At 52.3% G+C, this 24687-nt stretch overlaps 1 protein-coding gene across 2 annotated transcripts; it reads left to right on the top strand.

The window, feature by feature from the left end:
- The first annotated feature begins 1141 nt into the window (after positions 1-1141).
- PTTG1IP (PTTG1 interacting protein) lies at positions 1142-22797 on the top strand. 2 transcript variants are annotated; one of them, XM_002761489.6, is made up of 6 exons: positions 1142-1333; positions 9297-9349; positions 11637-11745; positions 16376-16547; positions 17450-17496; positions 20803-22797. In XM_002761489.6, the coding sequence occupies exons 1-6, from the start codon at positions 1219-1221 to the stop codon at positions 20847-20849; spliced, it is 543 nt and encodes a 180-aa protein (XP_002761535.1). In that variant the 5' UTR covers positions 1142-1218; the 3' UTR covers positions 20850-22797. The 2 variants fall into 2 exon arrangements, with proteins under 2 accessions (XP_002761535.1, XP_035139175.1); XM_035283284.3 differs by lacking the exon at positions 1142-1333 and adding an exon at positions 1832-2057.
- The last annotated feature ends 1890 nt before the right edge of the window (positions 22798-24687 follow it).

Here is a 24687-nt window from a genome sequence, read left to right as displayed (position 1 = left end):
GCAGGCGCCAAAATGCCAACCTCAAGTTACCAAGGGGTCAGAATCTAATTCGGGGGGGACCCACCCAGAAACAGCAGCTCCAGAGGAACGGAGTCCGCCCTCGGAAGCAGGGGGGAAGGGGGCCCGCAGGAGGCAGGGGCCGAGGGCTTGAAGCAGGACGGCGGGGTCCGTCCCCCGGGGCGGGCGCACAGTCACAGTCACAGCGATGGCTGACCACGGGCAGTGCATGTTTGCGGGGGGTCCGACTAGCACGTCAGAGGGTGCGGCGGTCACGTGCCCCGTTTCCGGTCTAAGCAGAGCACGACCAAGGAGAGGCGAATCCACGAGGGTCGCGAACTAGGAAGGCAGGAGTTCTGTCCCCGGCGCCGGCGCGTCCCCGACCTAGAAGCAGCTGCGGGCGACGGAGCGGGCGGCCCCGGCTCCCGCGGGGCTTAAAGCGCGCAGACTGTGCTCAGGTTCCACCTGTAAATGCATTGTTGCCATTTCCGAAGTCGCCTTAAAAATGCCTGTCAGTATTTAGTCCTTTATGGACCGAGGGGCCCGGAAGGCCGCAGCGGGGGAGGAAATGCAGTGACAGTTCAGCAGCACACGTGTCAGGCCACGCCGGGGCCGCTTCTAGTGACGGTAACGCACAAAAGTAAAGAATCCACGAAAAGCCCCCCACGGACATCGGCAGGATCCCGGGGCGGGAAGCCCGGGTGAGGAGCGCGGGCGCTAAGCGGACCGCGAGGGCCCACCCGCGCTTCTTCCAGGGCTCACTTAAGAGCAGCGTGAGCAGCGCTTGGGGCCGCCGTCCCGGACGCCCGCAGCCCTTTAGGATGGAGGCCACCGTGACCTCCGCCACCGAAACACCGCGCTCCACCGGTCCCCTCAGCCGGTCGCCCTTCCCCGTCGCGCAGGCGCAGGAGGCGCGGCGAGCCCCTCCATCCGTCCACGCCCCTCCACCCCGCGCAGGCGCACTGACGCACTGAGCCTCAGCGGCTTACCTCACGAGGCGGACGCTTCTCTACTGCGCAGGCGCACTGAGCCTCAGCCAAGCCGGGAGGCGGGCCCGATGGCGAGGGGGCGGGGCGAGCTGCCTTTTGCGGCTGCGCACTCGATAGCCTCGCCCCGGCGAGCCACTTCCGGCGCCGCCGCCGCCGCTCTTCCGGGCAGAGGCCGCTGAGGCTGGCCTCGGAGTTGTACGGTGCCGCTGACTGACCGAACGACCGGCCGACCATGGTGCCCAGAGTGGCCCGCGGCTCGACGCCCTACTGGAGGTTGCCCCTCGGTGGCGCCGCGCTGCTCCTGCTGCTCATCCCGGTGGCCGCCGCGCAGGAGCCTTCCGGAGCGGGTGAGGGCCGCGAAGCGGGCGGGGCGGCTGGAGGTCCGGGTCGGGGTCGGGGTCGGGGTCGGGGCTGCGGCGCTGGGCTCGGTGGGCGGCCCGGGCGCACGGTCGCAGGCAGCGCCCTGGCGGAGGCATCCCGAGGGCCACGCCGGTCTGGCGGCCGCGGGAGCTGCCCTCGCGGCTGGGGTGCGGGCCTGGGAGGAGCCGCCTTCGTCTTTGTCTCTTTGTTTCTGTCCAGTCGCTGCGGCCGCTCCTCGCGCGTGGCCGCGGGTTGGCTTCGCCCGGCAGGCGGGACGCTTGGCACCTGCGGTCTCGCTGCGACCCCGACAGCTGTCCTCGGGTTCGATCCCTAGCGGGGAAGCCGGCCCACGGTGTGCTCCCGGGCGCACAGCTGGTCGGAGGCCGGCCGAGAGGGTGTCCGCAGCCGCCGGCGTTCACGCTGCCCGTCCCTCCCGGCTGCACTTCCAGGCACAGCAGCGGGCGCTCGCCGCCGTCTCCTGCCTTAGAACGGAAAGCGCCCCCAAAGCAGGCGGCCGCATCTGATGTTGGAGCCAGCTGAGTGCGGCTCTGCAGGTGGCTTTCCTCGGTCGTTTGTCCCATCTGCGCCGGGCGCTGCGGCCCCAGTGATGACCGACACACCGAGCTCCTGCCCTGGAGGAGCTGAGTCCCGGGAAGCTGACCAGGAAAGCAGCAGTGAGGGCGGGAGCCCAGGGGAGCGCCATGGAGGAAAGTGCGTGACGGGAGACTGTTCCAGAAGCCGGGAGTGTTTATGGAGGGTGGCTTCCCGTGTGGCTGGTGGGCTGCGGAGAAATCCAGATGTTAAGCTGAGTGTCACGGCTGGGCCTGCTTCAGAAACGTCATGCTGGCTTGTGTGTGCGGAGTTTCCAGGTGACCGCTGGTGCTGGGTAATATCGCCACCCTAGAACTCGGGTTGCCCTGGGCGCAGCTTCAGGGGCTAATACTCTGCTCCACTCATGTTAGCCCAGGCTCTGTGAGGTCCTCTGTAACTCAAGCATAGCAGAGCACCTTTTCTTCTTGTGGCCTTGTGGGTGTTTATTCCAGTGCGGAATTCATTGTTTCCTCGCATCTACCTGCAAGTGAAGTTTGTTAATCCGGGAGGCCAGTGGTTCTGTACGGGGAACTTTTGGCCCAAATTGAGTTCGAAGCACAAATGTGCAATGAATACGTTTCAACAAACAGAGGGACGTCTGCGGGGAGAGTTTGTGGTTCGCTGGAAACTATCAGTGGCTCAGGGGTGTGCTTGCATTGTTCAAGTGGGAGTGTCCGGAAAGCGGCCCTGAGGTTTTGTTTGACTACTCTGATTCCTCCTGCTCCGCAGTTCTGAAGGGTGCGGAGGTGGCTGTGGACGAGTGGACGTGACAGTTGGGGAATTAATCCAGAACTGCCTTCCGCCTGTCAGCTGAAAAGCACTTCCTCCTCCACTTGGAGGCTGTCCCCGGTTGCTTCCACTTGCAGTAACCACCTAATCACCAAGTCCTGGTGGGCGGACTGTTGCTTCTCTCACTGGGGCCCCTTGAAATAGGAAGAATGGTGCCGCGTCATGTTGGCATTCACTGACCAGGCGCTCTTGGTGTCTGTGTGCCCCCTGTCCTTGGAGAAAGGGGCTATTTATAGCATGGAGAACTCCCCTTTTCCCACGGAGCGCTTGCTTAGTGTGAGATTCTTGCTGCTTGTCATAGTTATGGGAATGTGACATTAGGGGTCACAGTACTAATGTTTAAAACATTTCGTTTTCTTTACAAGATACTTTGTGAATTTAAAGAATACATTATACCAATCCAAACCCAACACTTTGAAGCATCTTTTTATGTGTTTTAATGGAGGAGAGACATTAAGAACCCATGGAGTATTGACGATCTTTAGAGCAAGATTCTCGAAATTAAAGCAAGCTAGACAGGGCTTTTTGGACCCCACTTTATTTGTGTATGGGGTCAGACTCAATCCAAGAGCTTCATCTGGGGGAAAGATAACCCCTAAAAGGAGCTCAGACTGCTGTCTGATGGCTGGCGCAGTAGTGGCCAGTGCAGGTCCCCCAGGTGGTGGGTCCCACTCAGCTGCTTCTACAGTGGGGACTCCTGATGTGGAGGGGGTATCTGTAGTTCTGCCCCTCTCACCCTGAGAAGCATGGCTTTCTAGTTGTCTAGAGTGCTACAGTGTCACACGGTTCACAGTGTTGATACATACTACTGGTCTTCAACTCTTTCTTTTATATTGAAACAGTGGGGTTTTTTGGTCTTCATATCTATCCTCTTTTCTCGCCTGGAAATGGCAATGTAGTTGTTTTCCATGCCTCTGTCACAGTGCAGAGTGGGCACCGTGCCCCTGTTGGCGGTTCATTCTGCTGATGAGTATGGAGACTGCAGCCTGTGGCCTGCAGTGTGCCAGGTGCCTGACGAGGAGATCCTTACCCATGCTGGTGTGCTCCTTTGTGCTTGCTGCATTTGCTGACTTGCCTGAAACTTCAGGAAAGTGGTGAAATGGGTCCTGGAGGGTTAGTGTATCCTGACAGAAGAAAACGTTTTTTGTTGTTTTTTCCTTCAATTTCTGAAACAAATGAGACTGAACGTTCTTTAAAAATTGGTAAATGGAGTTTAAATTGAATTCTTGCAGTCATAGGACCTCAGCAGTCAGGGCAGTCACATTCAGACTTAAGAAACACAAGGGCACTTTTTATTTGTGGTTTTCTAGCACATGGTTTTTCTGTATCTCATGATGAGATAAGAGATGTGATCTCTTAAAGAAATAAACACTGCTTGTCCGAAGCAGTAACAAATGATTCATGCCTCTTCTCTTCTCTCTGTCTGTTCTCTTTTCGAGATGGAGTCTTGCCCTGTCTCCCAGGCTGGAGTGCAGCGGCGTGATCTCAGCTCACTGCAACTTCCACCTCTCAGGTTCAAGCGATTCTCCTGCCTCAGCCTCCCAAGTAGCTGGGATTACAGGTGCATGCCATCATGCCTGGCTAATTTTTGTGTTTTTAGTAGTTTTTACCACGTTGGCCAGGCTGGTCTCAAACTCCTGACCTCAGGGGGTCTGCCTGCCTTGGCCTCCCAGAGTGCTGGAATTACAGGCGAGAGCCACTACACCTTTCTTTTCTTACTATGCAAGATGATGTGTTTTGAAACGACAGAGTACTATGACCTTTTTCCAGTTTGAGGACTGTAAACATTGATGAAAACCCTCCCTGTTCTTGGCCTGCTGGGAGCGGGAGGAATGTTGGGTGGTTTTTTTCTCGGCCTCTTCCTCTCATGCCTCTCCGCTGACTCAGATTGACCTGTAATCCAGACTTCCGGGAGTTTATGGTGTGTGTCTTGGAGCTCAGTTCTTTTAGTTCACACAAGACTAGTTATCAGAAAGACGCTTTAAAAATGAAAATCCCCATGAATGAGTACGGCATCATCCCTCTCTTGTAGCCACTGTTAGACTGAGGAGAGGAAGCACACGTACCCTCCTTGTAGATGACTTTTCAGAAAGGACTCGAGTGGTGTGTTGGGCATACCCTCTGTCTCCTTGCCCAGGTTTCATTTAGAAAGACCTCAGAGGTGCAGAAAGTTGAAGGAACAGTGCGGTGAGCTCCTGAGCGCCCTTCTGTTCTCAACATTGGCTCCATTTGCTTTAGCACTCCCTCTCTGTATCTCGTTGTTATTTTAAAAGTTTATAATATGGCCGGGCATCGTGGCTCACACCTGTAACTCCAGCACTTTGGGAGGCCGAGGTGGATGGATCACGAGATCAGGTGTTCAAGACCAGCCTGGCCAACATGGTGAAACCCCATCTCTACTAAAAATACAAAAATTAGCCAGGCATGGTGGCAGATACATATAATCCCAGCTCTTCAGACGGGTGTCAGGAGAATTGCTTGAACCCGGGAGGCAGAAGTTGCAGTGAGCTGAGATCGCACCACTGCACTTCAGCCTGGGGGACAAAGCAAGACTTCGTGTTAAATAAATAAATATATAAAAATAAAAAATTTTGTGTTTTATTTATTTTTAAAAATTGATTTTGCTGGGCACGGTCACTCATGCCTGTAATCCCGCACTTTGGGTGCTGAGGTGGGGGGATTGCTTGGGGGCCAGGAGTTCGAGACCAGCCTGGGTGACACAGCAAGACTTTATCTCTACTTATATTTTTGAAATGTATTGTAAGTTGAGAAATCACAATTGTATTGCTTCTTGTTATCTTGACCAAACCATGTGAGAGTAAGTTACTGATGTGGCCCTTTGTCCCTACATTCTTCAGTATGTTGCCTAAGAAGAAGGATGTTGTTTTGCATAACTGAAATACGTATAATTATCCAAATCTGGATATGTAGCATTGATACAATATCACTGAATACCTGATTCATAATAGGGCAAATCATATACAAATTTTACCAGTCCCCACCACCACCAGAATCCAGGATCAGAAGTCGGATTTAATTGTTACCTCTTTAACCTCCGTCGATCTAGACTAGTTCCTCAGTCTGGCTTTGTTTTCGGAAAGCCAGTTTGTGGAAGGAGCCTCAGTGGGTCTCACCAGGGTTTCCTTTGATTCAACTCAGGTACACTTTGGCAGCAGCATGGCACAGTGATTATGTCCTCTCAGTGCCCTGCGGGAGGCACATGCTGTCACTTTGTCCCATCATCATGTTCTGGGTTATGGTGGGGATGACTGATCACTTGCGAGGTGCTAACTTCTGTCCATGAATAATGATTCACCTGTGGGGAGGTGCTTTGAGACTGTCTTGTCGGTCTACAGGCAGACCCCAGGGTCTTGGCATCCTCGGGGGATTCTTGCCTGCATTCGTGTTGACTGTGATGCTGGTAAAATGGAGGCTTCTCAACTCATCATTTCTTCAACATTTGTCACTTGGCCTTCTCTTTATTTCATGTCAGTATGGGTTCTGGAGGTAGAGTTCATGACTGTTGTTAGATAGAGTGAACCCCACGTTTCTCTTCAAAGAATCAGCGTGTCAGCATGTTCAGCTCTCTTATTCTTTAATTCTCTATTTTAAAGTTTAACTTCCTTGTAGTTTCAGTAAACAACCTTTTCCACCAGTTCTAATCAGCAGTTCACATCTGTTCCCCTGGTCCCGTGCCCCGTCCTGACTCATCCTGGTCACCTGCTTTGACCCCTGCTTACCTGCTCTGACCTGTCCTGTAACCATCCTTCCCGCCAAACTACCCACCTCTCCACTCCAGCTCGTACCCCTGCTCCCTTTAAAATAGCCAATCAGAGTTAACTAGACTGTGCGGTCTAACTGTAGCTGATAGGGGAACAGCACAGCAGCAGGGGCCACCTCAGTCAGACATGAGAACCCCTTCCCCTCCTTGTCCAGGTGTGCGCTCCCCATTGCTCCATCTGTGAGACACGCCATTGTGCAGAAGTAAATTGCCTTGCTGGGGAAATTTATATTCAAGTGCTACTTCTTTTGCGCCATCAAAAATTCTCCCTATAACCCTGTTATCATTTATTTTGGTGTTCAGTTGGCCCAGATTTGGCCAGAAAGACTCTGCAGGCTGGCTTAAGGGTCCTCTTGCCATTCGTTCATGTCTGTGTCACTCTCAGGCCCTGCACGCTGTCTGTGGCTCATCTTGTCTGCTTTCTGCCCCACTTCTGGAATCAGCCATTTCTCCCAGGAGCTCTGCTTCCTGTTAGTGGGGACCAGCGTCTAGAAAGCAAAACCTGGGCACCAAAAGCATGCCTCTGCTACTGGGCGTTGTCTTTTCTCAGCCCTTTCGGTGGACCGAGCTAGGAGTTGAATTTTAAAATCAAGAGATTGTCATGGTGCCCATCACATTGCAACCCCATGGGGTTCTCTGCCCACCGTCAGCCTCAGGTGCCCCTTCCTCCCACAGCACCGAGTCACTGGGGACTTGGAAACATCAGCAGTGCTGTTCTATCAAAGTACCCTGTGATTCTGCTTCTCAGCAGTGTTTAAGAAAATGAGGCTTTTCACTGCTTGTCAACTTTCTTTACCTCCCTGGGGCTAAATAAGTACTACTTAGTGATAACTGGTGTAGAGCATGTGACAAAATATGCTTTCATTTCAAATCAAGTGGGATGTGAAACTCCACTGCTGAATGGAAGGGCCCCAGCAATGGACTCTGTAATTATTAGTCCCTCTTGGTAAATGTAATGAGTGAAATTGTTACTTAAAGCTAAAGCTCTTTTCTCTCCATTTCATCATGCAGCTCTTCACACATACAGCAAAGCCGAGAGGGTTTGTGGTGCGCGCTGGTGTACCTGCCACCTAAGCCGTGGCCACGCTTTGCTGTGTCGCATTTGTCCAGGTGTTCCCCACAGCCTTCCACACCTGCGTGTCAGTCACAGACATAGCGCACATCCCCGCCTTCACCGCGCCTGGCAGGGACCAGAGTTCAGCAGTTGTCTTGTTTTTTTCTTTCGAGATACGTTTTTTATACAGGAAGATGCGGGAAACTTAATTGCACTGTTCAGTGACTTACACCTGCAAAGCCCAGACCCAGACAGACCGTCAACCTGGAAGATTCAGCCTCCCCCATGCATGGCTGTCCCCAGGCAGCCATTGCCCTCCTCCCTCCCTAGGTGAGTCTCACCTGTTGTAGAGCTGCATGGCCACATCACATGGTAGGGTCCTCTGTGTAAGACGTCTTTCACTCATGCGATGTGCTTCAGACCCACCCACCTTTTACACAGACCAGTTCATTTCTTTTTATTGCTGAACGATGTCAGTGACTGCACAGTCACGTGGCTCACTAAAGGAGAGCCACGTCAAACAGCCTTTTGTGTTTGCAATGTCTTTTCCAGAAGCTCCCTTCCTACAGGAGCCACGTGTTTGCTGTGCTTGGTGCCTTGCTTGTATTGTGTGAGTGTTCCAGCCTGTCCACCTCCTACAGAGTGACATCTGCGCTGTGTTCGGCTTGGGGCTATCACACAGCGTTCCCGTGCAGGTCTGTCTGTGAATGCGGGCTCCCTCTGTCCTGGAAGAAATAATACGAGTGGAATTGCTGAGTTGTAGGTGGTCGCATGTTTGCTTATGAGCAGCTGCCAGACCTTCTTTGCAAATAGTTGAGCCGTTTACACTTCCACCAACACCGTGTGAGAGTTCTGTTGCTGTACGTCCTTGCCAACATTTGGTATTATCATTTTCTTTAAGTTTAGCCACCGTGGTGGGTGTGCAGTCATCTGTCATTGTCGTCTTAATTTGCATTTCTCTGGTGGCTGGTGACGGGCACAGAGCTCTTTTCAGTTCGCAGTCTGTGTGTGTTTTAAGGGATTCGGGAGAAGGCAGTCAACTTGGTTGTGTGTTGGAAGCTATTCATGCAGTAGCTCTTGCTTCTGATTGGCTTGAGATCCAGAGCTGTTGACTGTGTGGAGTTTGACCCCTTCCTTAGCAGCAGTGCTGTGAGGAGTGGGCAGAGTCCCAGGGTGTTCTGCATGATTGGCGCAGGCTGGCATGCCACGTCTTCTTGGTACAGGGAGCATAGCCCAGTCTGGGGTGAGGCTGCCAGGATACTGAGACCTTGCTTTGTCACATGAGCTCTGTAGGTGAGTCTGAAGACACAAGGGTGCTGCTTGGCAGTGTCACTGGTGTTGCTCTGGCCTTGGATGGAGGCTCTTGAGTTCCCTAAAGAGTGCTTGCTGATGAGCGGGAAGGTCCCAGTGGTTTCATGGTTAGTGATTACACAGCCACGGGCGCACCTTCTCTCGCAGAGAGATCTGAAACACGGTCTTCTCTCCCAGAAGAGCCCTTGCAGATAGGAGCTGCATGTTTATCCTGCCTGCAGTGGGATTCCTGAACACTCGTTCCAGACTTCTTGAAGAAGGCTTGTTAGCGGCAGGGGCTCAGGGAGAGGACCTTCACTTGGTAATTCCAAATCACAGGTTCTTGGTGCCACGTCCCTCACTGGTGCCCACCCTGCCTCGCTGGACCAGCGTTTACATTGCCTGATTCTCAGTGACTGACTTGTCTCTTGCCTCTCCCCTGCAGCCTGTTCTCAGAACACAAACAGAACCTGTGAAGAGTGCCTGAAGAACGTGTCCGTAAGTAGCATGCAGACTAGAGTACAGTCCAAAGGCACATGGGCCTTCTCCAAGTCCAGGAAGTTGCCTGGATATTAGGAGAGCTCTGTTGTTTGGAACTGGGGGGGTGTTTTATGATGTTTTTTAAATGTTATTTTAGCCCTTTCAGGCGTATTAAACCTTCTCATGAAAACTGTAGCTACTGCCTGAGCATGATCAGTATCGGTGATTTCACTCCTGAGCAGATGGGGCCATGCCGTGTGCTCTGCACTTTGGGGTCAGCTTTCCTAACAAGGCCCCTGTCGAGAAATTGGGTCGTCCGTAAAGCTGGAACCTACACCCCAAAGCTGTGAGCCTGTGTTTCCCTGGCTGTGAAGGGCTGCAGTGGAGGCTGCTTTCTGAGCTTCTCACACTGGATTGGAAGGGGCACAGTGAGGAGAGAGGCCAGTGGGCCAGGCTGTCCATAGCGTTCTTTGGTCATGATCAAAAGGTTTGGATGTTGTCCCGGGTTTTTTAAGTACCTGTGTGACCTTCAGCAAGCGGGTAGCAGTCTGGAGCAAAGTTCCCTAAGATTCTGCGGTATGAGGCGGGGCCCGAGCCTCCCTGGGGTGCCTTCCTGATGGAGTCTGATGTAGACGTCCTTCTGGGAGAAGGAGCAACCATGGTGGGGAAGCAGCGCGACACTGCAGGTCTTGGGAAAGGCGTGTGAACAGGGCCCTCCCGGGCCAGCCTGGCGGGCACGTCTTAGGCTCATCTTGCCACGGAGCTCTTGGTTCATTAACACCTAAAGTTAGAGCCTCGCGGCACCATGAAGTCAGCGTGGGAAACCCGAGGGCAGGCCCGCGGCGGGTGGGAGTGGTTGGACAGAAAACAGCATCCCACAGAAAACAGCGGGGCTTTTTCTTAGGATTCCTGAGAGGCCACCTCCTGCCCCTTCCAGTCCGTGGTTTACCGGGTGTTAAGAACTGCAGAGCCAGAGGTTTCCTTTCCCCGACTGTGAGGTTTGATGCCACAACGAGGCAGGTCGGGAAAGATGTATTAGATGATTTCCAGTCTAAGGCCTGAGCCGTGTTCTTAAAAATCAGCTCTTACTCCACGACGCAGTGGCATAGGCTTGACACATACCTCGCCGGTGTGTGGGACTTGAGTGGATACTTGATTTCTGAATAAAAAAGTGAAAGACACTGCTTCTGTCGTTTCAAATCTTGACATTGGTGATGTGGATGGAACTTGCTCTAGTGCGTCTGTCCTGGTGCGTTTTCTGCATGGTGCTTCTCTTCAGTCTCTGGATTTTTCCATTGGAAGTCATGTCAGCCTTAAACGTAGCTCACTGTTGCATGTAACTTTGTGGCCTAGAGAGCGCTTTTGCTGGAGTGCCCTGTGTAACCCCTCACCACCCTGGGCGGGGTGTGGTGATGACAGCCATCTCATGGCTGAGGTGGCCGAGGGACTTGCCCAGGTCATTGTGGATGGGGCCGGTTCAGAAGGGCTGAAGGCCGGACTGCAGCTCTGAACCCAGACAGGGTGGTACAGAGGGCCACTTTCCTTGCGGCTAGCTTCAGGCATGTGTAGGTGTGCTCTTGGGCACACAGGAGGTTTCTGGAAGGAGGTGCCAGTGCCTGGAAGGCCTCAAGAGGACCCTGCATGTTGGAAGAGAGGCTGCGGTGGCTGTGTTCGTGTTCCCTAGGCAGTAGTGGGCTGTAGATCTCCGCAAATGGTGGCCATGCTCACCAAAGTCCATTCAACACGAACTCAGTGAGTACCCGTGATGGGCCAGGCTGTGTTCTGTGTTCAGCCAGTGAAGTGCACAGATGCCTGCCCTCAGGCACACAGAACATGGTGGATATGGTGCCCAGGTGCTCAGCATGTAGGGAGGTAAGGCGGGGTGGCGGAGGTGGGCCGCAGTGTTCAGTCGGTTGGTCGGGGCAGGGCTCGTCCAGTTGGTGGGGAGCCACACAGATGTGGAGAGAGTACTCCAGACAGAACAGGCAGGCTGAGCAGAGGCTGTGAGCAGGGGGTGGGGGTTGGCAGCACTCAGGAGCAGCACGGAGGCCCCATGGCCTCAGCAGGGTGACTTGTGGAAGAGGTCTGAGTGACGCGGGCCTTGGGTGAGTCTGTGGAGAGCTGACAGGGCTGCTGGACGCCGTGCTGGGCGTGAACTGAAGGCAGGGACGAGGTGGGAGGCTGAGCCGTTACAGCTATTCACGGAGCGATGGCGGCACTGGTGGGCTGTGGGCAGAGCCTGGACAGTTCCTTCTTTGGTTTTCTCTTGCGTTTCTAACGTTTACTTAATGTCGGTCTCTTTCAGTGTCTTTGGTGTAACACTGACAAGGCATGTCTGGACTACCCAGTTAGGAACGTCTTGCCACCGGCTTCCCTTTGTAAATTGAGCTCTGCACGCTGGGGAGTCTGTTGGGGTAAGTCATTGTTTTCATTTGCTTCCTGCAAAATCGATGCTTCTTTGAAAATAGTAGTGTGTGCTCAGTTAGCACGTGTTGCTGAAAACGTGCTGCAGGTAGCTTTGTGACTCCCAGCAAGGCGTTGGGAAGCCAGGGGTGATCTGGTGACTGGGAAGGCAGCCTAGGGCTCCCTGGGGAACCTGGAGGACCTCTTTTAAGGTTGTCAGCCCCAGCACTGAGCTCTGTCTCACGATGTTACGGAGATGAGGGGTCAGGGGAGGGTGAGTTTGAGGGCAGCGTTTTTGACTTCTCTGCATAGCATGTTTTCTCCATATGTCACCCTTGACGCTCACCTGTGAATTCCTCTAGAATCTCCAATTTTCCCAGCTTAAGAACCCTTGCTTAGCGTGGGCACAGGCCTCCGTGTATTATGTATATCCTTGTATATTTGATTTTGCAGGCTTTTTAGATTAGGGAGATCAGCTCTTGTGAGATTCAGATTGTTTCCTAGTTTGCCTTTTAAATCAGTCTGTGGTGTGTTTTGTTACCTAGAACTCATTATTATGTAGTTGAATTTAATCTTTTAGGCCTCAGGTTTTGGGGTAATACATAGGCTTCCTAAGCTTTGTAAAGGAGCCAATATTTTCTTAAGGTTTTTTTTGTTTGTTTGTTTTGTTTTTTTAAGATGAGGTTTCACCATGATGGCCAGGGTGGTCTTGAACTCCTGACCTCAGGTGATTCACCCACCTCGGCCTCCCAGAGTGCTAGGATTACAGGCATGAGCCGCCATGCCTGGCCCTCTTAAGGTGTTTTGCTGATTCTTTTTGTTTATTTGCATCTCGGATCCCTCTGCAACATCTGTCTTAAATATCGTGCTTTGAATTGATTTCCATCTCCAAATCGCTCAGTCTCCCTCTGAAACAACCTGTTGCTGGTGCTGAGGCCCTAGGAATGCAGAGGTTTGAGTGATGGTGGTGACGGTCGCCCACATTGTGGGATGTCTGGCAGGGGGTGCTGTGGTGTGTGCATGTACCTTCATATGTGATGCATGTGTGTTTGTGAACAGGCACGCATGTGCCCATCATGTCATGTGTTTTCCTGTCACGCCTGCTTCCCCCTAGCCTCGTCCCTTCCATGGAACTTCTCTTAATGACCACTCTGTAGAGACAGCTGCTGGACCTGAGGAGCCTTGCCCTTTGGAGCACCTGGCCGTGAGGTGCTTTTAATGGCATATAGCTGCTGATGAAGTGCATGGACCATGGCTTAGAGTCCATGTCTTGTAGAGTCCATGTAATGCACACATGTGCACATACATATATTCAGTGCATTTGTGCAGTCCTTATCACCACGTTACCACCACTCATAGCAAAGTAGGTAGGACTTCCAGGACTCTTCCCAGTTCCTGTCAGGACCTCCACAGGAGCCACTGACTGACTTCCCATCGCACAGATTGAAGTCACTGCTCCTGGCCTTTATGTAGAGGAAGCTGTACTTTCTCTGACTTTTCATTCAGCACAAGTCCGAGTTCATGTCAGTCTCGCGCAGTGTCCCGCACAGCTGTCCAGCCACGCGCCACGTGGGCTGTCTGGGTCTTTCTAGTGCTGCTAGGAATGGTCGTGCTGGCGCTGACACAGGCGCTCATGTCTCCGGAGGTGGGGAGGGTGGAGTTGTTGAGTCACGGTGCATATTTGTGTTTAGCGTTAGGAAGTCTGCCAGACATTTTTGGAGTAGCTCTACCCGTTTGGCCTCCTCCAGGCAACGTGGGGCTGGTTGCTCCACATCCCTCCTGACGTTTAGGGTAACCAACCACCCTAATTTTAGTCCATCTAGTGGGTGTGTAGTGTGTCTTCTGCTTCTCATTTGCATTTCTGCAGTGGCTAGTCGGTCACGTTGATCACCTTTACACATAGTGGGCGTTTTTGACAATTCTCTTGTGAGATGAAATTCCCACGCTAGGCTACAGAAATGGATGGATACTCAGCACTCACTCCTGTATGAGAGCGGCAGCAGGTGATCAGTCACAGTCACAGCATGGAGGGGCACCACGCGCCACACAGGGTCACGCAGGGGAACGGGCCCGGGCTCAGGAGGCAGCTGCGTCGTCACAGGAGTCTGGGGTGCGATGAGCTTGTTTGGTTAATTCTGAGGCTGAGAGGGAACTGAGATACCCGCTACTCTGGGAGAAGCAGGAAGTGTGCCTGACCTGGCAGGGGGAGCAAGAGGCTGTCTGAGCCTGGACCTTGTCCAACCTTGTCCACAGAACCTGAGCGGGGAGGAGAGCTCATGGCTGGGCCCTCAGGGCCCGCCTGGTTTCACCAGACTCCACGGCGCACATGATGCTGCTTTCAGGCCTCGCACCACAGACCCTGATTTATTACAGATGAGTTTAGAGCCATGTATCTGGTTCTAGGCTTTAATTGTAATGACCTAAAATACACTCTTGCTTGGAGGTAAATGAGATGTCTGCAGCATTGGCTGCTTGTCCAGAGACAAAGGTGCCTCTCTGCCAGGTCTCTCCTGCATCCTTTGGTTCTAGGCTTTAATTGTAATGACCTAAAATACACTCTTGCTTGGAGGTAAATGAGATGTCTACAGCATTGGCTGCTTGTCCAGAGACAAAGGTGCCTCTCTGCCAGGTCTCTCCTGCATCCTTTGGTTCAAGTTCAAGTTCTTCCTGGGTTTACCCTCCAGAATCCGCAACAAGGAGCCCTAAATTTGTTTCCCATTATGACACGATCTCTGTTTGTTTTTAACTCGTTTTAGCTGCTAATCAGAAAAGCTGTCTGAGGAGGGGTAGGTATGTTTTAGGGCCAGCTATCTTGTTGGTCTCATTGGGTTTTTTAGCTGATTTTTCTGGAGTTCTCCAGTCAAAAAATGACATCTTTAGCCTGGCGCAGTGGCATGGGCCTGTAATCCCAGCACTTTGGGAGGTGGGGGGATCACTTGAGGTCAGGAGTTCAAGACCAGCCTGACCAACGTGATCAAACCCTGTCTCTATTTAAAAAATACAGAATTAGCTAAGTGGTGGTGCATGCCTGTAATCCCAGCTACTCGGGAGGCTGAGGCAGGAGACTTGCTTGAACCCCGGAGGTGGGGGTTGCAGTGAGCCAAGATCGTGCCATTGCAGCCTGGGCAACAAGAGCAAAACTCCGTCTCAAAAAAAAAAAAAAATGACATCTTCTGCCAATGAAGGTCCCCTCTCTAATTCTCTCTATTATTGTAATGTTTGCAATTTGATATTTCCAGAACGGTTCAGGGAAAGAAAAAACAGGATTAGAAGCTCAAAAGGCATTTGATCAGATGCAACTCCCATTCCTGATTTTCAAACTAGTTTAATCAAGTAAAAAATGAGTTGTGTTAAATGATAACCCACTAGAAGTGCATCTCAGGGCGCACGGCAGCAAAGGGCCGGACTGAGGGAGTCCATGCAGCCCCTGGAGGTCAGAGCTCTCACCTGTGGCGTGGCACAGCTACTAACTAGAGTTACAAACAGTGAATCATAGGTTATCTACTGCCCAGGGGAGTTTGCTCATAAAGCGTCTTCAGGAGACTGGGTGGGTGTTTTCTGTTTTTTTCGAGACGGTGTCTTGCTGTGTTGCCCAGGTTGGAGTGCAGTAGTGCAGGCATGGCTCATTGCAGCCTCAACCTCCCAGCCCAAGCGATCCTCCCACCTCAGCCTCCCATGTTGCTGGGACCAGACGTGCATGCCACCGCATCCAGCTAATTTTGTGAAAGTTTGCGTAGAAATGGGCAGGGGTGGGGTCTCACTTTGTTGGCCAGGCTGGTGTTGAACTCCTGGACTCACGCACTCTTGTTTCGGCCTCCACAGTGCTGGGATTATGGGTGTTCCAGCCAAGGAGGCTGTTTGAACTGGATGACTGAAAACACGTTTGCAGAGCAGTGTTAGGGCATTTTCTAACTGGCCGTGGTTTGAACTGAATGGAAAAGTCTTGGCTGATTTTAATTTATAGATCTTTAAAAGAAGTTGAATAGTAAGATTTGTTTTAAATTTGCATGTGTCTCTGAAGGTTGATTATGGAGGTCATTAGTGTTGGGTACTGATTAGCCCTTTTTCAACCCCAGGGAACCCAAAATACTCAGATCTGAGGATGACCCCATCTTGTTCCATGGCCTGGTCCGCCCCTCCCAGGTCACTCCTTTTGAGTCTGGCGGTCAGTCTGTGCCCTGAGTTTCTTTCTCCTGTAAATAAGTGTAATAGTCTTGACTTTGCTTTAAACAAAAACAAAGCTGCATCAGGCTTCACATCCATTTCTATGCGTTTAGAATGTCTTAGGAGGGTCTGAATATGTAGCTTAGAATTCTGATTTAGTTAACTTTTCTTGTGCTTCGAATACCTTTGCAAACTCAAGTGAGATTACCGTGTCACTTCAGTTCATCGTGGTTAATCCATCAGTGGTAGTCACAGATGTGAACCTGTGGCTGAAAGGAGGCTCAGAGAGGGCCGGACGCTGTGGGGTGGGTACAGGGCCACAGGCTCTCCACACCCCGGGAGCCAGCAGCTGGGCCGAGGCGTTTACTACTTAATGCTCCCGTGTTCTGAGATGGTTCCCAGGGACAAGGGAAGGGTGCTGCGCTGGGGTGGTTCTGTGTCTGTGGCGGCCCTAACTCGAGGTGTGTGACTCTCCAGTGAACTTTGAGGCACTGATCATCACCATGTCGGTGGTTGGGGGAGCCCTCCTCCTGGGCATCGCCGTCTGCTGCTGCTGCTGCTGCAGGAGGAAGAGGAGCCGGAAGCCAGACAGGAGCGAGGAGAAGGCCATGCGTGAACGGGAGGAGAGGCGGATACGGCAGGAGGAACGGTGAGGTCGCAGCGATCCCCTCTGGGAAGAAGTTGGCCTCGAGGGGATTCACATCTCCAAGGCCATGGGAGTCACGTGCATACATCATGAGTTTTCCTCAGGTTTTAGAAATTAAGAATGTGTATAGCACCCAGGGGACCTTCTAGGTCATGGTGGAGAGTGAGAACAGGGTGGGAACCTGACGGTGGCCATGGACCTTGCTTCCACAGGCTTCCTTGCCTGTCTCCTCCGGTCCGTGCAATGAGGCTCGCATCTGTGGCGTCACGGGTCTCTTATGGCTGCTAAGGCGGCTGGTCCAGGCTCTCCATGTGCCAGGAGCAAGCTGAGGCTCAGAGGGGACAGCGTCTGCTTGTGGCCAGGTTGGCTCTCCTGTCACCATTCCCTGGTGACACAGTACTCTCCTGGGGCTGTTGGGTAGCCCTGGGAGGAGGTGGTGTCAGCCACACCTGGCAAGGGAGTCAAGCTGGCAGCTGGTGAGGGTGGAGGCAGGACACATTTTCCATGCATCCACCTTGAAGTCACATGCTACTAGGTAAAACTGATGATCGCATTTCCTAACCCTGTTCAGAACCTGGTGTATGATTTTTACTCATCGGTGTATTTTTTTTTGTATGAAAAAAGCTTTTGAAAAATCACAATATCGGGCATTTGAATTACTTTTATTGAAAAGAATAGATAATACATTGGAATAGCCTCGGAAGACTGGGTTCACTGTCACCCTGCCTGTCCTCGTGGGTGTGTGGTCCAGTGACCAAGCTTGTCCCTACCCTGGTTTCACTCTGGGAACTGGAGGGAAGCCACCAGAAGAAACCTGCAGCCCCTCCTGAGGGACACGGAGGGCATGTCATACAGTTACACTGAATGCTGTAGCTTGATGCTAATCATGTTTCTCTGTGTTTTAGGAGAGCGGAGATGAAGACAAGACATGACGAAATCAGAAAAAAATATGGTAAGGACTGGACCAGCCCCCTTTTGGACAGGTTGGAAGGCGATGCTGCGCCGTCTTGGTCCTTGTTAGTGCTGGTGGGGCCTGACACCAGGCTGGTTCACCCGTCGGAATAGAACCAAGTGCTGGTGGGGCCTGAGATTGGGCTAGGGGTTCACCCATCAGTGCAGAACTGCTTCTCTCAGAGAGGAGCAGCTGGCGTCCCTGGCGGTGCCGCGGTGAACCCGCTCCTAGGAATATTTTTATCTCAGCCAGTTGTCTTTATGAAGTCTGTTTTCCTGGGTACCTGTTTGCTTATCAAGTCGCAAGGCCTCTGGGCTGGAAGTCTCGGCTCTTCCTCGGTCATGTTTGGCTCCCTGTGGGTGCATCTATGTAACCGAGGTGCCGGTGCTGTAAGTTTCCCCTCTTTGTTTCGGGACGGCCCCTCACCCTCGGGAGCAATGCTGGTTGCCATCTTCTGAGTGTGGCAGAAGTTCCTTCTGAGAATTGCCGGCACGGGCCCTGCTCCCTCTTGCCTGGCCTTGGCGCTCTGTTGTTTGGTCTGGGGAGATTTTGAGGGGCAGCTTTGAAGGAGCTAGAATGAATGTATTTGCCGAAAGTAAACCTTGTTTAGATGGAGTGAACTGGAAACACACATTACATTACCTGTCCTGTCCTCCCCAGATCACATGGTGTTCACTGCTTGGCACTGAACCCCACCACCTAGGCCTGCTCCATTGCCTGTGTACTGATTTTAAAGTCCGCAGAGATTATTAGCGTCTCCCCCACTGCGTTTGTGGTTGTGTGGCATCGCAGACTGGGTGGAAACTGACGCCTCGGCTGTACAAGGCGTGTGGCCCTGGGCTCATGGCAGCCGTGGTCCTCAGGAATCTGTTGTCCTGTGCCCACAGTGCTTTCCGTGAAACCTCACTGGAAAATTCCAGAGCCTTTTCTGGCTGCTGCACTGTTTTAAGCTTTGTTTGTATTAGGGAGTTTCATGTATTTGTGGTACTTGAGGACCCCGCCCTCAGGGCCATGAAGACACTGCTGCGGTGCTTTCTGTGACCTGCCGAGGGTGTTACTGCGAAGCCCAGCAGCACCTCTGCACCTCTGTCAGGCACGGGTGATGAGCATTGTATCTCTAGAGGCTCGTTTCCCTCTCATGGGGTCTGTCAGGCTGCTGGTGCCCTGGGCTGGAAATGCTGGGTAGCTCTGCCCATTGGCTGGGATGTCCCCTCCCTGTGAGTTCTGACCTCCTTGGAAGGTCACCTCCATGTGACCATGCTGTGACCTGAGGCCAGGTGGGTCCTGCCAGTCTCAAAGTGTTGGCTCGGGGGTGTGAGGCTGCCTTGGCTGCTGGTCTTGAGGCGCCCAGTGGCTGAGGGAGGCTTTTTCCTGTGCTGCTGTCCATCAGTCTCCTGAGTGCTGCGTGCGTGGGCGGGGCTGCGTGCGTGGGCGGGGCTGCGTGCGTGGGCGGGGCTGCACTGGCTCCCTGGGTTCTCCGAGGTGGAGCCTTCGCTGCCTACTTGTCCTTGCCCCGCCCCCTCCATCGCCTGTGTTTCCTGGAGTGTGTCTGTCATGGGTAGTGACCAGGCGCCAGGGTGCCACTGTCACAAGGAGCAGCACCAGGTCGCCCTCCTTCCCAGAGAGCGCATGCCTGTGTTGGTGAAGCCTGGGCCCACCAGCGTATGTGCAGGCCTGGGCGGGAGGCAGCGGTGGTGTCCCGAAACAGAAGAGTCAGAAAGAGCTTTTTGGCACCTGATAATGTTGATTAATATTAATATAAATAAAAGATGAGGTGGACACACACACACACAGGCACGCACACTCACACCCGCGCACACACACACACCCACCGCACAGTGCTTGTTATCGCCAAGTGCAACCCGTGTTTAAAGGTCCTCGACCTTCACTGTGCCCTGACTCCCAGTGGGTGTGGGGCTGAGGGCGGCCAGCCAGGCTCTGGGTGGAGCTGTGTCTTCTGTGTCAGGGCCCTTACTCGCTTATACCTGCCATTTTGGTGGTTAATTTGGCTCTTTAATTGCACTGATGAAATTAGCTTTTTGTGCCAGTTTGTAATAAAGCCCATTGAATGGCCTGGGCTTTGGGAAGCCTCGGCTACTTAGAATCATTCCAAGAACTTCCTGATGGGAGAGTGGGAGAAAGTGAGTCAACCTGGTGCAGTTATTTAAAATAGCAGCGCACATGCAGAAACCTTGTTTTGGCTTTGGTGTTTCCTCTAAACTGGAAGTCGACTCAGGAGCAAGTTTTCCAGTGAGACCTTAAGGAGCGTCCTTACAGCTGCTTTCTGCTGACTCTTTCCCAAAACCGACTTGGAGCCTCATCTCCCAAAGCCTGATGCCTGGGCCCTCCTTGACAGGCAAGAGCGAGACACGAGGCCAGGCCCTTCCTCACCATCCTCTGCTTCCCCACCTCGTCCTCCACCCAGCACCCAGAATAGCTGTAGTGGGTAGCTTTGTTGTAATTGTTGCAGATGATTTTAGTGTACAATACAGATTTTTAAAGGGAGAGAGAGGCCGGGCGCAGTGGCTCACGCCTGTAATCCCAGCACTTTGGGAGGCCAAGGTGGGCAAATCACCTGAGTTCAGGAGTTTGAGACCAGCCTGACCAACATGGAGAAACCCGGTCTCTACTAAAAATACAAAAATTAGCTGAGTGTGGTGGCACATGCCTGTAACCCCAGTCACCCGGGAGGCTGAGGCCAGAGAAATACTTGAATCTGGGAGGTGGAAGTTGCAGTGAGCCAAGGCATTCTATTGCACTCCAACTTGGACAACAGGAGTGAAACTCCATCTCAAAGAGAATTAAAGGGAGAGAGAGTATGTGTGTGCACATGTTTCTGCAGCATAAGGGGAAAATTTCTGGTCCTCGGGCAAGTCCCACGGGTTTACTGTCACAGATAAATAACACATTTCATCCCAGTTCTGTCATAAACTCGAGAGTTAGATTGATGGTCGTTTTCTGTAGCCTTAATTCCAAAGGTTAAGGAGCAATTATGAGCACAAAGTAAGGTTATTTTGTTTAGCCAGTCACTGTGGAAGGAAATATTTGCCTTGCATTTCTTTTCTTTGCTGAGCATCAGGAAATAAGGGCCTATCTCTCAGGATCTGTTAGAATTCTTGTTTCTAGTACATTGTATTTCAGTTTTAAGGTTTGAAATGGTTAGACTTCAGGAAAGGTTAAGCAGAGTATGGGAGCCTGCTGGTGCTGCAGCCTCAGTCAGTCTTATACAACTAGCCTGTATGGCTTCTTAAAATGTGTTTCTGCTTGAATGAACGGATTTATGATTCAAGTGTATTTTGTTTTCAGGCCTGTTTAAAGAAGAAAACCCATATGCTAGATTTGAAAACAACTGAAACGCTCCAGCACGCCAGGCAGTCCCGAAGCTTCCTGTGAGGCGCGCACTCCAACAGAGCCCAGCCGGGAGACCACGTGGCCTTGAGGCCTCCTGACCTTGACCACTGCAGCCTTCAGGACAGGCGGTCGGAGAACTGCCCCTAAAGGACAATCCTCTTCTTGTCCCTGCAGACTTGTGACCTTTGATTCCTTGTTTATGTCTAGATTTAGTTACTTGAAATAGGAAGCCTTTGGGGTTTTGAGTTTTGGAGGAGGAAATGTGCCTATTCCACGCTCTTCTCAGTTTGTAAGCGTCTGACTGCCCACCAAGCCGCCCGGCGGCCCCGGTGCTGTGGCCATGCATTCTCCTGGGCAGCAGCAGAGCCCAGCGTCCTCCCTGTCTACTAACAAGCTTACATGCGACAATGGGAAGCCCATTTTCCTTTTGTCATTTCCCCATAAAACCATGGACAGTGTTTGTGCACGTGTCTTGAATCTTCCCACCTGTTGATTCACGTGGCTTTGCTGATGACAGGGCTCCAGGACAGTCTCATAAGGACCTACTCTTCTTAACTTCAATTGTGTCAAATAGCTTTGAGGAATCGCTAAACTTAAACCTTTAAAAAACAATTACTGGATTTTCTTCCCTACTTAAAAGATTTCACCAGAATACTTTCATATAAAAATTCAGGCCCCTTTTGGACAATTTTTAAAATTTGTGTCTTCTCTAGAATATGAGACTGTTTTTCCCTTGGACGCTTGAATTACACCTGTGGTGTTGGGCACCAGTGGGCTCCAGTGGGCTCCCGTGCCGGCAGTGTGGGGAGGACGGGGGAGGGCGCTGTAGCTCTCTCCAGCCCTGTTGGTGTCCTCTTTCTGCCTGTTGGGCTGTCTGGGGGTGGCCATTTAGGGATCGTTGGGGATGGCAGGTCCGCCCCAAGGAGAGAGAAAGGCCTGTCCACAGGTCAGGCTCTGGGCCGCGTGCCCGGGAAGCAGGTGTGCAGAGCCAGCTGATGGCTCTCCCCACACCACCCAGCAGGCGCTGATGCTCCTGCCTCACGGGATCACTCCAGCTTCCAGCCGCTCTGGCTCGAGGGTGTTCTGGGCACTTCCTTCATAGTGGGCTTCTCTGGGAGCTCTCCAGTGGCACTGCAGGCACCCGCACAGCTGGACCCGCCCCACGTTTCTGTCAAGTCGGGATGCACGGCTTTAGTAAGTCAACCACGCACTTCATGGCAGGGGAAGCAGCGTGTAGGGGATCTGAAACGCACTGCCTAACGAAGTGTGAGAGTAGTCCCCACTCCAGATTGCTTTGAAGTTTTAAACACTTCGCTTTGGGAAAGTTGGTCGACAGCACCTAAGAGAAATGACACGTTCGGTTTTTATACTTCACAGTCGTGAAACTGAGAAAACTCTTCAGCATGAGAGAAAGTTCCCAGGCAGATCACCATGACCCGGAACACCTTAAAATCCTCCAGCAGCTGGACCAGCCTTTTCACTGCGCACAGCTCACCGAGAGTGACATTCCCACCCTGAGATTTCCACAGAGCGTGTGCCTGTACCCAGTTCTTCAGGCTTATTTCTCTGACTTCTGGGGCATTCATAGCAAAGTATTACAGAGATTCCTGCCGATTTTATAGCAGCCATCAGAATTGGACTTCGTGTTGCTTATTCCTAAAAGAAACTTCCTAATAGACTTTAACGAACTTTGTGTGAATACGGTAGTGTGTGTGCAAAGCCAGTTTCCTGCATGTAGCTTGCTGAGCTGAAGGTAGCGCTTGGTGGTTAAATACAGCATAGTTAATCCTTGTGTTCAGTGTGGAAAGCCACGTCTGGAAGGTTGGTCTTAGTCCATCTGCTTTTTTCTGAAATATACTGAGAGCAGCCACAAAACTATAACCTCAAGGAAACCATAAAGCTTGGAGTGCCTTACTTTTTAACCAGTTTCCAATAAAACGTTTTAATACATGTGTGTGTTTAGTACACCCTGTGTTCCTGTCTTCGTCTCAGTGGTGTTGAAGTGGCTGCCTGGAATACTGGGGGGCTTTTGTGGGTAAAGCCGGGCCCCCGACCTGTCATGGGACGCCGGGGCGGTCTCCAGACTAAATGCCTGTGTCCTAAAACTGTCCTCGTGGGCCTGCCCCGCAGGGGAGGTCTTGGTCGTCTCTGCCCTCCACTCACACTGGTGTGAGGTCCCGGGGAGAAAGCAGGGCTGCCTTTGAGAAGGGCAACCTTGGCCCCACCATGTGACATGCACACCTCCATGAGGCACGGGCTCCAGTGCTCATGTTCCCTGCCTGTCCTTCCCTGGGTGTCTTCTGTGCCAGGTTCTTAGGGAGCCCCCCCCCCACCCCTTTCCATGTTGCTTCTACCCCTTTGGTCATCTGGGGTGCAGGGTTTAATCTGAGCAGCAGAGTCTGGGTGCGTCTGTCCGTCCTATGGGCCTGCCCAGCAGGGTGCAGCGTTTATAGATGGAAGCACCAGCCTGTCTGCAGCAGAAACCCCCTGTGCTCAGCCTGCTGTCAGGCTCATTCAGGAATGTGTGACGGCTGCAGACTTGCTTCTGGGATGGGGAAGATACAAGGCCCTAACTCCTGCCCTGGAGACACACTGTCACAGTGTGGTCTTAGTGCCTGGTACATCGTTTGAGAGTCTCATCCTTGTCAGAAACTTAGGCTTAGAATCGTTTAAGAAATTGGAAATTTTCTGGTTGGGTGCAGTGGCTCATGCCTGTAATCCCAGCACTTTGGGAGGCCAAGGTGGTTGGATAACCTGAGGTCAGGAGTTTGAGACCAGTCTGGCCAACATGGCAAAACCCCATCTCTACTGAAAATACAGAATGTAGTGGCATGCGTCTGTAATCCCAGCTACTCGGGAGGCTGAGGAAGGAGAATCGCTTGAACCCAGGAGGCGGAGGTTGCAGTTAGCCAAGATCGCACCACTGCACTCCAGCCTGGGCAACAAGAGTAAAGAAAAAAGTTGGAAATTTTCTTTTTTTTTTTTTTTGAGACAGAGTTCCGCTCTTGTTGCCCAGGCTGGAGTGCAATGGCACGATCTCGGCTCACCGCAACCTCCGCCTCCTGGGTTCAAGCAATTCTCCCGCCTCAGCCTCCTGAGTAGCTGGGATTACAGGCACGCGCCACCATGACCAGCTAATTTTTTTGTATTTTTAGTAGAGACGGGGTTTCACCATGTTGACCAGGATGGTCTCGATCTCTTGACCTCGTGATCCACCCGCCTCGGCCTCTCAAAGTGCTGGGATTACAGGCTTGAGCCACCGCACCCAGCCCTGGAAATGTTCTGATTACAGTGAGACTTCTGCTTTGAAAGTAATGGTTGGTGAGTAAAATAATTCCTCTCTGATGTCAGCTCTTAAAAAATATTGCTCAGGTTAAAAATACAGTCACTGGCCAGGCATGGTGTCTCATGCCTGTAATCCCAGAACTTTGGGAGGCCAAGGTGGGCAGATCACCTTAGGAGTTCGAGACCAGCCAGGCTAACATGGTGAAACTCTGTCGCTAATAAAAACACAAAAATTGGCCGAGTGTGGTGGCGGGCGCCTGTATTCCTAGCTACTCGGGAGACTGAGGCTGGAGAATTGCTTAAACCAGGGAGGGGGAGATTGCAGTGAGCAGAGATGGCACCACTGCACTGCAACCTGGGTGACAGACCGAGATTCAGTCTCAAAAAAAAAAAAAAAAAAATACAGTCACTGTGGGTGCACAGGCCAGCGTCCCTGATAGCTAGTCTTGCGTGCCTTCCAGAGCCAGCCTGTGTCATTCGCCTTCGTGCAAGGCTCCTCACGTGGGGAGGCTGTGTGGCACCCGGTCCCACCTGTCTGCTTTGGGAAGTGTAGCT

The sequence above is a fragment of the Callithrix jacchus genome, chromosome 21, assembly GCF_049354715.1.
Source record: "Callithrix jacchus isolate 240 chromosome 21, calJac240_pri, whole genome shotgun sequence".
In the NCBI taxonomy this organism is placed as follows: Eukaryota; Metazoa; Chordata; class Mammalia; order Primates; family Cebidae; genus Callithrix; species Callithrix jacchus.
This window is presented reverse-complemented; position numbering and strand designations above follow the sequence as displayed.